The sequence below is a fragment of the Vidua macroura genome, chromosome 5, assembly GCF_024509145.1.
Source record: "Vidua macroura isolate BioBank_ID:100142 chromosome 5, ASM2450914v1, whole genome shotgun sequence".
Lineage (NCBI taxonomy): Eukaryota > Metazoa > Chordata > Aves > Passeriformes > Viduidae > Vidua > Vidua macroura.
Window position 1 is genome coordinate 40,556,688 of NC_071575.1, and position 16,209 is coordinate 40,572,896.

The following is a 16,209-nucleotide window of genomic DNA, read 5'->3' on the forward strand; positions in this document are numbered from 1 at the left end:
TCTGAAGATCTGCCTCAGCACAGCACCTCTGGGTGCTGACAGACTGGCCAGGTTGTGCTGGGAGCACAGGGTGAAGCCAGCATGGGGCATCCAGCCCTGCATCTCCTTTTAGTGAGTAAAAGTTAGTACCTCATTTAAGACATATCAAACTACTACACTTTTGAGAGGAAAGTACAGTGGATGGGTAAAGTACAGAGGATGGGAAAGTACAGAGTCCCAAAAGATTAATTTCTGGACTAAGAGGGATCATACTAAACTTGTGAACAGGTGTGCAGTGTGTCATCTAGACACTTGGCAATGTTTGAGAACAATTAGCAAGGGATTTAATTTCAGTGTAACTCTGGTTCCCACAAACATAAACATGGAAGCCAGCTTAAGCATAGCCTACAACTCCTACACCTCCCTTACACCTATCTTTTAAAACTTGCTGCAGGGCTGATTTACCAAGTGGCAATAACCTGCTGCCTGTGCAGTTGTACTCCAAACCTGCATCCTTGGAGATGAAACTTTGGCAGAAACCAGCTTGCCAGCTACATTTCTCCACTGCAGATGGAGCCTGGGCATTGCAGGGCTCCTATGACATGCTTGCCTGCAACTTACCACATCCCACACTGAATCTTTTGTAAGAGGCCAAAACTTCTGCTAAGTTAAGGTTCAGCCTTTCTCTGTAAATTTCCTTGCTCTGCTGAGGCCTGGGTGTTTGTGATAGTCTCTTGAAAACTGGTAGGTGCAAGGATACCTGGTACCCTGCAGTGCTTTGTCCCTGCCAGAAACCTGCTGGAGATAAGACACTGTGTGTATAATATTCACAGTAAGTTAGGGGAAAGCAAAGTAAAAGCAGTTCCCTAAGACACCCTGCAGTGAAGGGTGCAGAAATGTGACGTAAAACTAGATAAATAAGGAAGCAGAACAGAATTATTTATAAAGAAATTTATTTTATATTTGTGTACAGCAAATATATGAAAACAAATTTGATTTGAAAAATGTATATTTGATTTTTTTAAAAGTATTGAACCCTCTTATGGAAAGGTTTTAGTTATTATAAAGGTACAGAAGGCTAAAATTATACTCAAATAATATGTGTGTGTACGTATATATATATAAAAATGTGCAATTTTATATATATATATAGTATATATAAATAACGTGTGACTTACATGATTTTTAAGGTATCTTATTTAAACATCTGAGTAAAATAGAGATATTAGAAAATATAGTTTGCTATTTCTACACAGTTTGCATTCAGTTTTTATAAGCATCTAGACAGTGCAAAATTTAAACATACAGAAATATTCTATTATTCTATACATTGTGCTCAGCCCCCACATTTTCTCTGTCATGATCATCAGCAGACTGAACCAAATTTGGAGGATTCAATACTAGCCCTTACTAGCATCTTCGAAGAGCAATAAAAGGAAATCTGTCTTACCTTGCACTGTGCTGTGGTATAGCCTGTGCACAAGAACAGTGCATTTCCTATTCTAAATGATCTAACTCCCAGAGATCACATACACTTCACCATATTGATTCATTTCATTGCATTCCATATCCTGCAAAAATAAATCTTCTGTAGGACAGCATACATTACTGTGTTCTGAAGCTTAAGTAATATATAAGAAATATATTTCTTTAACATGAGGCAGGAATATACTGAAATTTGATAATACTTAAATCAAACAGCAATCTGGAATTAAACCCCATTTATGTACCACATTTTTATAGATTCTGCCTTTTTAATGTTTTTTCATGTCTTTCTAATGTTGCTAAAAACAAGGCAATTATGACCATTCCATATGCTTTCACAGTAGCTATATTTTAACTGAAGGGTGTTTGAACTTTAGATAATACATTTATCACCACTGACATAAAAACCTGAATCCTGCTTCCATAAAAATCAGTGGTTGCTTTGTTCCTACTAAAAAAAAAAACAAAAAAAACAAAAAAACAAAAAACTGGATCCAAACATGTTAGTCACAAAGTTTGCTAGCAGAAGTAAATACCATATTCATTAGTCTCTCAGTGTTTAAAGGCAAAGTGGTAGCAAACACTGTGTAGTTTAGCTTAAAGAACAGTATTATGCACAATTCTAAGTGTTATTCAAAAAAATGGAAAAGCAGCTGTGAAAAACATCTCACGGGACAGTGAATTTTGCTACATGAAAATTTCTGGAACTGTGACAGGCTTTTTTCAAATTAATTTCTTACACCAGCACTGTCACTCATGTCACTACATGGCTATTGCACAAATTAAAGACTGGATCTTGTATGTGGTATGCATCCAGACCAGCTAATCTTTAAAACTGGATATGTCAGGAGGGTCTCCCTCTCTCTACTGCATTAATTCCTAAACTTCTCTCTAGCAGAAACTGTCATGTTTCTGAATCCTTGTAGCAACCGACAAGATAAAGAGCCTAGTGTCATCCTTCATCTATTTCACTTTGCAAGTTTATCTCTGCACTTGCCCATATAATTACCCCCTGCAGATTTCAACTTTAATTCAGATTTGCGTTACACTTGTTGAATAGGCCTCACAAACAGACAAAGCTTCATTAGCAGCCTGCAAAAGTGACCCTTACTAGTTAAAACCTTGATTTAAATACCAAACAAAGGGGAAACACAGATGCTGAGACAATGTTTACATCATCTCAACCACACCCTTGAAATTTTGGCAGTAAATTAGCCAAAGGATAGTTTTAACATTTCATCCATCTCTTTCAGTTGGGAAGGAAAAGCCATAACTACAAGTTTTTGCAAGGTGCGGCTGATGCTGGGAGATGGTTGGATACATATGACCGAAGGCTGCATGCCTCACAAGTCAGAACAAAGCAGAGATGTGCTAGGAATTCAGGATTTTCTTATGCCCAGAAGTTTCCTATAGACAGGACATAAACACAAGTCCCATTTCCCACGCAAAAATGAAGTGTGTAAACTTAGAATAACACAGTATTAAGCAGAAACTAATAACTAATGATGTCAAAGCCTCTCAATTTAAAGATTCCCCAAAGCAATCTCAAAGAAAAGAAGAAAAAAGAAAACCTGTGGACTCAGTCAATACATTTTTCAATCCAATTATGCAGTAAATGCACTGGCAGGAAAGGCCTCAGTTCTGAAAAGGTGAGGAAGAAGAAGGATGATGCAAAATGCTTTCATACATTTGAACATTCTTAGGATATAAGAGAGCAGGCAACTTGAAAACTAGAAAACATTCCTTGTAAGCTGTGTGGGATCAACGCAGTTTTCTGCAGGCTTTGCTTCATCCTACAGCTCAGCTTTACCTGTTTGGGCAGGACTGGCATTAACGCTGCCTTCTCCAGCATTGTTCTTGTCTGCTGGCTTGAAAGATAATGAAGCAGAGTTTGTGCAGTACCGTTTGCCAGTTGGGCGAGGTCCATCATCAAAAATGTGCCCCAGGTGAGCACCACACTGAAACAAAACACAATAGAGCATCACTGTGTCTGTGTGCCGCTCCTCGGTGGCATCACTGTAGTGTTAAGCAATGACTAGCAGCTGCTTCCAAGGAAGCGCATTGGTGCCTACCTCGCCCTTCCAAGTGGGATTTACAATCTACATTTATTTGCAGGAGTGATCCAGGAAGGTGATCTTCTGAGATACCACAGGCACCTAAGACTCCAAGCCCAAATTTCCTGGGTGTTTCCTGGCACACCACTGTGTATGCTTGGTTGGACCACCATCTCTGAGGAGCTGCCTGTTTCTGTAATGCGTTCATGGCAGGAGCACAGCTAAAAGCATGGTGGTGAGGACAGCACTGCCCATGTTTCACTTACTGCTGTAAGGATATCTGTGTAAGAAAGGGACAGCCTCAGCTCTGGGCTCTCCTCAGCCTACAACCATCTGCTACAACCCTTGGTAAAAAAACTTAAAACTCTTTGGTGATCCTGGCAAGGACCTAAAGCACTAAAGATATTCTTTGGAGTGTGTTCTCACACTTCTTTCTTTTTTCCCCTTCTATAGCCTGGCACTCTTTTAAGCATCAAAGTCCTTCTGGGTGCACTTCTTGCCTCCGGAGGGGGTGGAACTCAACCTACTCATCTCATTAATAATAATTTCTATAGTACATACAAGATAGGGACAGGTTACTGAAAAAGACCTGTAGTGCAGATATGTAAAATATTTCTTAATTAATAATCTTTGTCTGGGACTAATTATAAATGATGTTGAATTTTGCTTTTTATTAGGAATTTGAAAGTACAAATGGTCTGCTGCCGCTTTTTCTCTGTATGAATCAGACCCAAATACTTGCAGTGCTATTCAGGGTGACAGATCCTGTCTATAAGAAAGGTAACAGCTCTTTGCTTTACAAGGACTGCTTTACATATATAATATTTTGAAGAAGCTAACCCTACTGATCCTTATTCAAAAATTAAGATTACTATCACTGCACATTATGGCTGACAATTTATCTGGATAAGAAAGTCTTTGTAATTAGTCACTTGAATTCCACAAGTCCATTTTTACAGCCTGCCACGAGAAACAAAAAAATAAAACCTTGCACTGGAGAAATATTTATCTTGAACAGGAAAGTCATGCTGCTTTACCAAAGAGCCTTGGCCTTTCAAGTCAACAGCAGATCTCAGTGAGAGGTGGAATGATGTAATTGAAATCACAGACCTGCTCATGGGCTCACAGTCAGACAGCAAAAATTAAAGACTGCAAACTATTCTTAACATTTAATTAATTCATAGTATTCCAAATACATAGAGGCAATAGTGATTATTCCAAACTCTGAATGAATTAGTGATGGCAAATCTCTACCCTGCAGTTAATGTGTTGCTAATGTTCTCCCGATGTTACGGCCTTTAATTCAAAAAAGCAGTTAAAGTTTTGCCTCCAGGTTAGACTTTCTAAATAGACTGAAAGGCTAGGGGAGGCTCTCACACCAGCTAGGTGGGACGGAAACTCTGCTCATTAAATGACAGCTGAAACAATAATCTTCACTGCCTTCAGAAGCAGGGCAGGTAGACATGTGAAGCTTCAGTGCTCCCACCGTTGGTTGTACCCATGCAGACACATCCCATATCCCACAGAAAGCTCACTGCTCCTGAAGAAGTGTCACTGAGACAGCCATGGCAGTCCAGCAAGGATCTCAATAACAACCAAGGGCTTCTAGCCCATGGTATCAGCAGAATGAACTCCCACAGGCAATGGAAAATGACATGCATGCCTTGGTTAAGCAGCAGTTGCTCAGCTTTGTAAGGAAGGAAGATAAAACAAGGGAAATAAATAAAAGGAAGTTGAATGGGACCTAGAGAAAACTAAGTTTCAAGTCGTCTTCCTGAAAGACTGCTGTCTTGCCATCCTTTCCTCCATTATCCACTGCTTATTATTTTTATAATTTTCCTTTATATTGAAGGCCTTTTTTACGTTAGTGTGTGCAAAAAACCTGAGCTGTTTATGAAAGTAGGGTATCTAACAATGAAGCCTGATTATAACCATACCTTTGAGGGGGGGGGAAAGTAAGTGTCCCAGAGAGAGTATTTTTCTAAATGCTCAGCATCCTAATTAAAACATCTCATCTCAACTAAGAGTGCTTCAAAACCTCTTGGCTGGAAGTGTTAAACAGATCTTTTCCAGACTAATACTTAACAAAAGATAAATCATTCCCTCTCTACTGGACAGAAACAGAACAAGAGAAACTGCAGAGAGAAATGGTCTATAGAAGTAATATACTCACACACAGACTACAAAGACAATCTATCAAAAAGGTTTTCCTCACAAAACTTAAGAAGTCATATGAGAATCCAAGGTAGTCTCATTACACCTTTTTGTGATGGCAGAATCACAAGTGCCTACCTCGCAATCCAGGATTGAATTACTGCAAAATTTGTTACCTTTTGAGATTACTCCTCACCAAAAATTTATGTGGCAATTCTCTGTATAGAGGACCCTATAACTCATCTGCCCTAAACAGAAATTTATTTCAGTCCTTTGTATCACAGTATAAGAAACCTGGCACTCAGCTGAGAGTACAAAGGATGAATTGACTTTACTGTCCTCCCCACACATAATAGGTGCTGACCATTTTTCTAGGACATATACACATGCCTGCAGAGCCTCTGAAAAAGAAACAATTATCTATTGCAGCTTTGTACATAAATATATTGGGCAGAATGAACTGGGACAGTGAAATGGTTAAAGCATTCCAAGTATGTGCTTGGGAGCAGGAAAGGTGGTGGGGGGGTGTCACTACTAACTGTCAGTGTGCTTGGATCTCCCAAACCTCCTGGTTCTAATATACTGCTGGCATGGAAAACAGCTTGCACTCAGCTGCTGCAGTTGAGAGTTCAAGCTATTGGTGTGCAAACACTACTCCTGTGACTATGGAATTTTATTGATTTGTACAGGAAAAATAGTAGGTAGGGAGACCACAGGGAAAGGGATGCTTGAAGAGGACGGAGGAAAAAAAGAGATCCAACAAGTTTTACAGTATTCCTCAACTTCATTTGTATTCTACCTGTCACTAATCACTGACCTTTTAAATACACCCAGGGTGTCTTCCAAAAAGTTATTTCTAGGATAATCCCATGGATGTATTTGATTAATATTACAGTGATTTTTCCTCCATGTTGCTTTTTATAATGAAGAACATTAAAAAAATATTTCTTTTATTGTCTCAGGCAGATGGGAAGGACTTTCAAAGAAAAATCAACTACTTTTTCATCTGCAAAGGATTAATAAGGTTTTGGGTGTGGAAGATGGTATTTCCCTTTGGTTCTACCAAGGTCTGTCATATCAATCACACTGCTTTGCAGGTTGCAGTAAAACGACTTTTTTTTGCAGCTGCATGTGTGATTCACACTCCAGGGGCAGATACACAATGGAGCAATATTAGCTGTGCTGAGCACTCCCTGCAAAGATGCTCACCACCTCTCAAGCTATTTTCCTGTGTGACTTGATCATCTGTGGAATTATTGCCCCAGGAAACTGGAATAGTTGGTAGGAAGTTGCTATTGGATTATACAGCAAATATGACCTTGGTCATATTTTTTCCTTCAAATTCAGATTTTAGTTTTGCTTTGATTTTATGGTGTCTGCATGTGACTGCTGTTAATATTACTGGTCTCAGGTCTTTTAACACTATTTTGTTTGGTAACAGTAAATGACATTCCCAGATTTCTTGGCTGACCACAGGTTTCCTTGGACTTCTCCAGGAGCTCTGGCCATCTCCTGAAGTGTGTCAGCAGATACAGGCTCAGCAAGTTGGCAATAAGCAGATTTTAGCACTGTTCAGGCCTACTAAGCAGTGCTAAAGAGACAACTGCATTTTTGATTATGCCAGTAACCACTGCTGAAGCATGAGCTTCCCAATCTGCAGTCTCATTGTTACCTTGCTACTGAATTTAGGGAAGTGGATATTCCCACAAAGTGTTGAATTGCTCTTCTACAGCATATCATCCATGTAAAAAATTCAGAATTATGTAGTATACATGACAAACTAGCAGACATGCTAATTTGGTCATTAACATATTGGGCCAAATGCTCTATGCAGACTGAAGTTAAGGGATACTCTTGAGAAGTTTCTCCACTCACTCTGAGCCTTATATAATGAGGTCTGACTGACTAGTAAGGATGCATATTGTCAGGGATAAAATCAGTTACCCCCCAACAACGCTGGAAGAACAGCAAATTATCACTGCCCAAATGGAGCTGCTGCTTCTCTCAGGAGGAGTTTGAGAATGTGGAGCTAGAGGATTGCAAGCTGCTGGCTACAGCTGCTGAACACCAATGCAGCAGCTTCTCCCTTTGCTAGGTAATGGTTATGCCATTCCCTTCACAGAAAGGAGGGCGGCACAAAGGATGAGAGAAAGTAGAACAAGACAGATTAACGGAAAATTTGGGCGTGTTTTGAATGATTACTGACTTCATTATTATGGCAGATGGGATTATTTGAGGCAGCCATTAGGACTGTGCTGAGAATGAGTGTTGGGAACAAGTTAGCATGGATGCACAGTAATGTAGAGTGATTGAATCAGCACACAGACAGTTGCTCCACTGCTTTCGACTTCTCTCAACTGTTCAAATGTGGAGTCAGTCGGACAGGCTCAGGCTCAGGAGCTCCTTTGAAGGGACCCTCTTCAGGAACACTATTTTTGTACACTCAGCACCGAGTCCAACCATTTACATCTGCTCTGTTAAATCTCACATGAGACAATAACGTGCATTCCAACGATCCCTTTGTGCCTTCAGCTCGTTCCACCCAGCTTTTATACCTACGACCCATTGTAATGTCTCACAATTATTACTATTTAATAGAACTGAAAGGTTTGCAAATCTCAAGGTAAGTACAGCACACTGTAATGGTTTTTGCAGCCTTTGCCATTGGAATGGTCTGTGTGTGCTATAAACTAACCTGACTGCAGGATATCTCAATCCGATGCATCCCATAGGAGAAATCATCATTGAAAGCAATTGCATCAGGACTGATCACATCATAAAAGGAAGGCCAACCTGGAAAAGAGGAACAAGATAGGTAAAAAAAGAGGATGTCTTTGTGGCAGATAGCATTGCAAAAAGCAGGACAGAATCACACTTTGAAAAATGTTTATCTGACTCCAGAGCATGGAAATAATGAAATGGAGACCTTTTTATCCCAAATCACTTAGGTACTTTGGAAAACTGCCCCCCCGCCAAGTACAGTTGTTTATAGGAAAGGACCAAGCTGCCCCTAGCTGCCCAACCTCCAGCTCCACAGGGATTCCTGCATTCCACCACAAGCAATGATAGCAGTTTAGCCTGGGGACAAAGGTCCCAGGTAAGTCAATTCAGCTTTAACCACAAGTTGAAAAAACTCCCACAAATTCCACCCTGAATATAAACAGCAAGACTTTATGGAACACAAATGCTTTTGCTTTTGCAATATAAAGATACTTTAAAAAATTAATTGGGAAATTGCAGTTTAGAGCCCCAAAACTTCTCTTAACCTTTGCATTCACCAAGGCAAACACAAAAGGATGTGTTCAGACACTGAACCATCACACATTAGAGGCAGTGAGATGATTATTATCGTGTCTCGTGTCATAACAGTAACGAGTGCTTGAGATCAGACATGGACAGGTGGAACCATAAGTATGCCTGTGTTAGACACTAAGATGATCTGCATGTGGGCTGCATCCAGGATAAAACAAGTGCACTCACTAATGCATGTATTCAAAGCAGCTGATTGCTGAGCACTGAGCTGCATGACCTGACACCAGATGATGATATGTGTACCTGACCTACCAGTAATGGCCACTTACCTAAATAATGACCTTCCACTCTTTAACTATTTCACACAAAGTCTCCCCCTCTCCACAACACAGATAAACAATAAGGCAGTGGTGACCCAGAAGATGCACATTACATAGTAACTCCTCAGCCACTCCTCAAAAGCCATCATAATGCCCCATTTCCTGAAGCAGGGTTCCCACATAAGCAACTGACAGGCTTTAAGGTCATGTCAGCATCTACCAGTGCCCATCTGAAATCTCACTAGCTATCTGTCCTTCTCATTCTCTTGCCAAATATAACATGCACAGGCAGCCCTTGCTCTCTCCCTGTATTACCCATATGCTCAAGAATAAAGAATTTCCTACTTTCTTTTCCTAATATTTGTTGAGCATTTGCTACTGATGATTTCATAAAACGACTTGCAATAAACTATTAAGAAATAATAGTTTATTATGTGAATCACTGCATGCAGATGAATGAAGAGTGCATACAGCCTTCCGTAAGAAAAGTGAGTAAAATTTTCTATACAGTAAAAGGGGATGTGGAAATTATCAACTTTTCTGAATGCGGGTAGAGAAAATGTGTAAACTGGAAAAAGACCCATATGTCTTCAGTTTCTATCCTAGATTATTAAATATGGAAGAAGATTTATTAGGATGTAAGCATAACAAGCATGTTTTTTAAACAAATGCTCAGAAGTATGTTTCTCTTCCTTTTTGGAACACACATATAGTAGCATTTCTAAGCTACCTGAAGGCATTGCAAACCTTCAGGTCCTGTGCTCACATAAGTCCTATGTTCACAAGGTGCCCCCTACCACCAAAATTGTTTCCACCCCAGAACTTCCTGCAGAAACAAGACGGGTCATTGCCCTCTCTCCAGTTATTACAAATGGAAGAGTTACAGGCAGCAGACAGACTGAGGAGCTAGCACCCCAAACAGGGAAAATATCCCATGAAACAGGAACTCAAAACAATGCAGCAATGAAAACTGTAAAAAAAACATTTATAAATCCTTCCCCTCATGCAAAATGTTGCTGTCAAACAACTACCTTCACAAACAGAAGTAAACATATGACAAGTTTTGTAAAAGGGGTTATCCTGTTGACAGAATAATTGATGTTTCCTAATTGATGGCTCCTTTCCAACACCATTTGTCATCTTCTTAGCTGGGCCTCTGTCTAATGAAAATTGAGGCCTAGAGCTAGTCAGAATATTTTTAGTGAAGCCTTTTCTGTTTGTCTGTTTGTTTTTTAATTTAGTAATTTTGCAAAGCAGACATACCAGTTTGCCCTTGTGTGATGGCAGAAGAGTTTCAAAGAGAGAGCGCATTGGAACAACCATCTGATCATGAGAAAGCCTTTAGAGAAGGCAAACTTCAGGGCTGCAGAAATTCTCAAAGAAAACCATGCCTCCTTCATTATAGCAATGAGGGGGAAGCTTCAAAGACTGCAACACAGAGATTGAAGCAATCTGTGTCTTGCTGAGAAAATTATCTTGTGAGAAGACTTTGGAGGAGATGTGTTTATGTCAGATTTGACATTAAGAAAGATCATCCATCCTTCTTTCTCTGGACTTCTCCTTTTGGTCTTCCCATTCACCAGAGAAAAATTATTTGCTTTGGATGTACTCCATGCACTTCTAAAAATGAAGTAATCTGAAACCTATATAAACAGGCAAGCTTCTCCTAAAGTAGTCTTTGTACCCAACTGGAGTGACTTCAGATTAGACTGTCAGTTCATGCTACATGTTACACATGTTCCAAAGGCTCCACCACTGCCACATATGGTCCCCAAGAGAGGAACTAGGAAACAGATCTCCACAGTGTATATTTTTAACTCCCTGCCAAGCTATCTCTTCTCGAGTTACATGGCAGGCCAGGCACCAGCATTCCCAGGACAAACCACTAACTCTGTGAGGGTTAACTGAAAACTGAGCAAACCTTGGAACAGAAAATATCCTGAAGGGCACAGTGACACACACTCTCATTCTGTTGACCCTGAAAGGAAGATGAGTGAACTGCTCATTGAGTTGATGAGCCAGACTGACCAGAAAATCAATCCCCTTTTGCAGTCTCATTTCCTCTCCAGAGGTGGAGTGGAAAACCCATCTGATAGTTTGCTAAGCCTTCTTGCACCATTTTGTCTACTTCAAAAGCTGCCAGGAGCAAGCTGTAGCAGCAGTAGTCTGCTTGCCTGCAGTGGTGTAGAAAGCCAGCCTTAAAGCTGCTGTCTCTATAAGTGGTAAATGACCTAGCAGTGGCCTCCACTTTGCAGGCCCCCGGCCACTTCACCTGTCTCCCTGGCTGCAGCCCCTCCACTCCTGCCCTCCTGCCTCCTTCCTGCTGTAAGGCTGCAGAATGGTTGGCTACCTTTACATTTTAGGCTGGTCTAAGCTGTCCATTAAATCTTCAGCTCACCTTTGAAGGCTATCTGGCTACTAGTTAAGGGCATGCTTTTGTAGGGGTAGGGGTGAAGATGGATCTCTTGTGCTTCTGCTAAGCTGAGAGAAACAGTAACCCTTAGCACTGCAGGGGCTGAATGCTGGTGGAGATCCTCTGCAAACCCTGGTTCCAAGACTCAGCCTTCCTTGGGTGATGGCCTTCTGTCAAGTCTAGCCCATATCTGATGGGCAGCAGGAGCCATGCCATCTTTTGAAAGATGGTTAAACATACCAGCTAGGAAGAAATAGCCTCTGGAGGAAAGGGGCAAAGGGTAATTACAAGAGAGAAGATGAGGGTGGGAGAAGTTTCCCAGATGAATGAACAATTTCAAATGACATTCACACTTTTGTGTGTGTGAACAGCAACTAAGATTTGTGAATACATTTCTCCTTGAATGTAAAGTTTAGTTTGAGGGGCAGTATGACACAGTAATCATCAGCAATTTTTATTGCATTATAGACATTTTAAATGGGTTCATTCCTGGATTCACAGCCATGTTGCACCACACTGGCAAAATAAACTGGATTTAAAACAGGAGTCTGTCGTGTTTGTGTTCACTCCAAAAACCCTTTGCATGGGAGTCACTATGTCCTAAGGGCCAGCTTCTGGTAAGTTAATAGCAAGCCACAACAGATGAGTAGTTTTTCAAATATACAGCAATTATTATTTCTTAGATCTAAAATACACTAAATAAAGCAATGAAACTTTCTTCTGTCAAGTATTTAAGTGAAAAGCATTTGTAAACTGAACATTAGTGATAGATCTTTCCCACTTCATCCTGCATGAGTAATAGAGAGAATCTTATGCTGCTGGGAGTCACACATAGAGTCATATCCTATTCTTTCTCTTTCTAGGACATCCCCCAAATATTTTGTAAAAGCTGTGCAGCATTTCTAAAATTCACTCTACATGCCCTCACCAAAACTGAATCTTTTGTTTTTTATAATGGTCCCTGTTCTGGAAAAGAGGAGACAGTAGTTTATGCCTCTTCATCAAAGAATGCTTTCTTGCCTGGTACTGACCTGGGCAGCAACACAGAAGGACAGAGAGGAACAGAAATGTTGAGTCTGGTAACCAGTGCTGGATGCTGCTTTTGCCACTCTGGGCAGAGGGCTTAAAATCATTCACCTTCTTTCTCACTTCCAGACCTCCTATTCCAGGTACCTGATTGAGTCTGTATTTCTAATAAGCTACCCACGGTGGGCACCTATACAGTCAGCTGGCACAAGGTGGGTACAAGGACAACACAGCTGTAACCAGTCCCAGACAGCTGACAAACTGAACAGTCAAACTGAGATGCCAAGTAGTTATAATGCCAGAGGAAGGCAGCAAACACAAACAGTGTGCCCATAGTCCAGCCCCTGTTTTGCATTCCTGATACAAAAATGAAACCCCAGCAGGAGTAGATTGTTTCTTTCACATCAATCCAGGAAACTCCAAAGACCCTTACTTGTGGGCTCAGGCAATTCTGACCTCATGCAAAAAAAAAGAATGACATTTTGTTCTCATAATCTTCTGGAAAGTAGTCCAGCTGCTGACTGATTGATCAATTTTAGAAGCATCTCAAACCTCCTTCCAGTTTTGCAAGTTTGCACACATTTTATTGTAGTTAGATCTCCAACTTCCTAGTAGATGAATGCAAGCACTTAGACATCTAACCGTTAGAATGTGCCCCTATAATTATTTGCAGAAGCAAAATGACAGGTTGCTTTTGAAAATCAGCCCTGTTAGGCTATTTTCCCCCCTATCCTTAACTAATACGCCTTTTGACATTTTTTTGAACAGCACAACTGCAATCCCAAAGCATGTAATATTCTGACATAATTCCCATTTCATACACCTGCTGACTGGAGAGTTCCAGTTTCTCAATAACTGTGATGTCCATAGTTGTTTTTCATTTTAGATCCCTAGGAGATTAAACCCAACCTGCATTTTATCATTCTTTGCTGTAATTATTCCAAGCATTTACTTCAGTGAGTTATTTACAGATGGAGAAGTAGGGGGAGATGGAAGATGTTAGAACTACCAAATGGCACCAGATGTAAAAGAAGACCTTGACCTGAAAAATACCTTGTTTCTCTGATGTGCTGTATTTTTAGAATTCTGATTCCCTTTTAACCTAATGTGGATTAATGAAAACCCAAAGGCTTTTTAAGGTAGAGTCTCATCATTTATCTTCACTGAGAAACCATGTCTGTGTAAAAACATAAAGTGTATTAGGATTTAAAAAAAGGTAATAAAGCTTCTGCTTTGAAACTGCTGTAAAGCTGAAGGGCTTTCACTTTTTTCTTTCTCAAAGGTTTATTGAAACAGAATCTGAAAGACATAGGCATCCACAGCTGTAACTTCTCACATAAAAGTTTAATGTAGAACTACAAAGTGACATGTTGCTATTATGCAGGGTGCCTGTACAGATATAGGTTGATTTTTTTTTGGTTTTTTTTTTTTTTTTTTTGGCTAGCACAGAATATCCTGGGTTATTTTTCTTAGTATCTCCATGATGATGAATTAATATTCTTACTTACAATTATTTTACTGTGAGGTAACACTTCTTTCTGTGGAGGTCCATGTAATTTATCCAAATGTAGCTAGAAACAGAATCAGGTACTGAAGCATTCTTGTTTACCAGCAAACAGCTTTACATTAGATATGTATTTCAATGGAAAAAAAAATGGCCATTCCTTTCCAGCACAAGAAGGACAACACAGTACTGCTTTTCAACAGACCACACCAAAAAAGCATCAGAGTGGTAGCTAGGCAGGGGTTGAAGGGAACAACACAAAGACAAAATTAAACTTCATTTTGGAAGAAAAAGTAAAGAGGGAGCTTGTCTCTGATACTACCTGTCTCTAACAGCAAAGTTGGGCTATTGCAACGGCAAATACCGTGCTGCCCGAATAGTGTGGGAAGGGAATTTTTCAAAACAACTGAACTTCTAATAGCAGCTTTTATGAGACAATCGCCATCTGTTTTTTCCTTTATGTTTCTCACTTGGGAAATAAAAAAAAAAAAAAGTGAAAGCCATGAATAAAGGTGGTATTTGTTTTCTTCCTTTACAGCACTCTGAGCATCCAAACAACTTACCATGAAACAGCATATGCAATCCAGATTTATTTCCTTGTTAGTGGGAGGAGGTTATATTTGTTTAAAATGATTGTTAAGGGACATCTGAAACTTAGCGTCTACAATTTCATTTGACATCTGAATTTTTCAGAAAAAGAATGCTCCTGATGTCTCTTGAGCAATAAAAGCATGGGGCCTACTCTCTTTAGCAATTAATAACTCTATCACAATACTGCTCTTGCCCTAGCTGCTTCCTTTTTGCTTTCACTGTGGTCTAAAATACTGATAAATACAAGCTGGTTCTTTCAGAGTCTTCCTCTGTAATATTCAACATCTTGAATGTACAAGCCACTGCCTACAGGTAAGCAGGAGCTAGGATCTTCCTCATATCTTTTTACAGAGATTGAGTTACTAATGGTTTCTTTCTTGGTTCAGGTTCAAGAAAATTACTGAACCTAACTCACTTCCTCCCAAAGGACAGGTTTCTCCCCTCATCTGAATAGTGTCTCTTGTTACTTTAAATCATGGCTAATGTTTTAAAAAATATATCTTTCACATAAGTCAGCTGTAGATCTTCAGCATCAAAGGAGCCAAACAGAACTGTGTGAAGCAGTGTAACCTTAAGCTATAATTTTAAAATGCCATCATGAAATCTCTGAAATAGTTTTTAAAATTTACTGTTGACCTAATAACCTCAGTCCATAGCATTCAACTTCAAATAGTTGTTTTTGTTTTCCCTCCAAAAGCGGTATTGGTAAAGCAAATGTATATATTGCAAAATAGCTTAAAATTTGTATATCAATGAGTTATCTGTGCAACTCACTAATATAGCTAAAGATTTCGTATAGGATTAATAAATCAGGATAGTAGTAGAGCTGGCAGGCCTTAGATGGAAGTGATTTGATAAAATTGGAATTCTAATGCAATATGTTCACAGAGAAAGTTAAAAAAACCCAGCAAAGGCAACCTTGTAATAATCAACATCTGGCACCGAAATGAACAGCAGTCACAGATGAAATACATATTTCAAAAATTTGTCATGGTGTCTTTCAAGTAATGAGCATCCACAAATTGTTTATTGAAATATTTTCCTTTTAGTATTGTTATGCATGTCTGGGAAATAAAGTTTGTAAAGAACAGCCAGAACACAGCTGCACGCTTAAAACTGAAACTACAGAGGTTACTGAATTAATTTTCATTCCAAAAAAACCCAAAGCCTGTACTGTCTTCCTTTTGCAGCTATATTCCTTCTATGAACCTCCTTCACTAGTGTCTCCAGTACTGAATGCTCTAGCAGACAAGCACCCTCCTCATTTCAGCTGAACAAATAGGTTCTCATCTCTCTTTACAGTTATAATTTAATATAATTTTCCCTTGAAACAAGGGGAAGTGTTACTACATTAATTAAAACAAACAACCCCCCTCCCCAAAATAACAATAAAAAAGACAAAGACTCCCTTTCTTCCATTTACTTTATTAA

The 16,209-nt window shown here is 39.6% G+C and overlaps 1 protein-coding gene across 1 annotated transcript in view; it reads right to left on the reverse strand.

Moving 5' to 3' along the window:
• Positions 1 to 915: 915 nt before the first annotated feature.
• MSRB3 (methionine sulfoxide reductase B3) overlaps positions 916 to 16,209 on the reverse strand; it is a 79,668-nt gene continuing 64,374 nt past the window's right edge. The window contains exons 6-7 of the mRNA XM_053978544.1: positions 8,368 to 8,465; positions 916 to 3,422 (exon numbers count right to left, since the gene is read on the reverse strand). Coding sequence (XP_053834519.1) covers positions 3,258 to 3,422; positions 8,368 to 8,465 — 263 coding nt within the window. The 3' untranslated portion in view covers positions 916 to 3,257. The remainder of the gene's footprint in view (positions 3,423 to 8,367; positions 8,466 to 16,209) is intronic.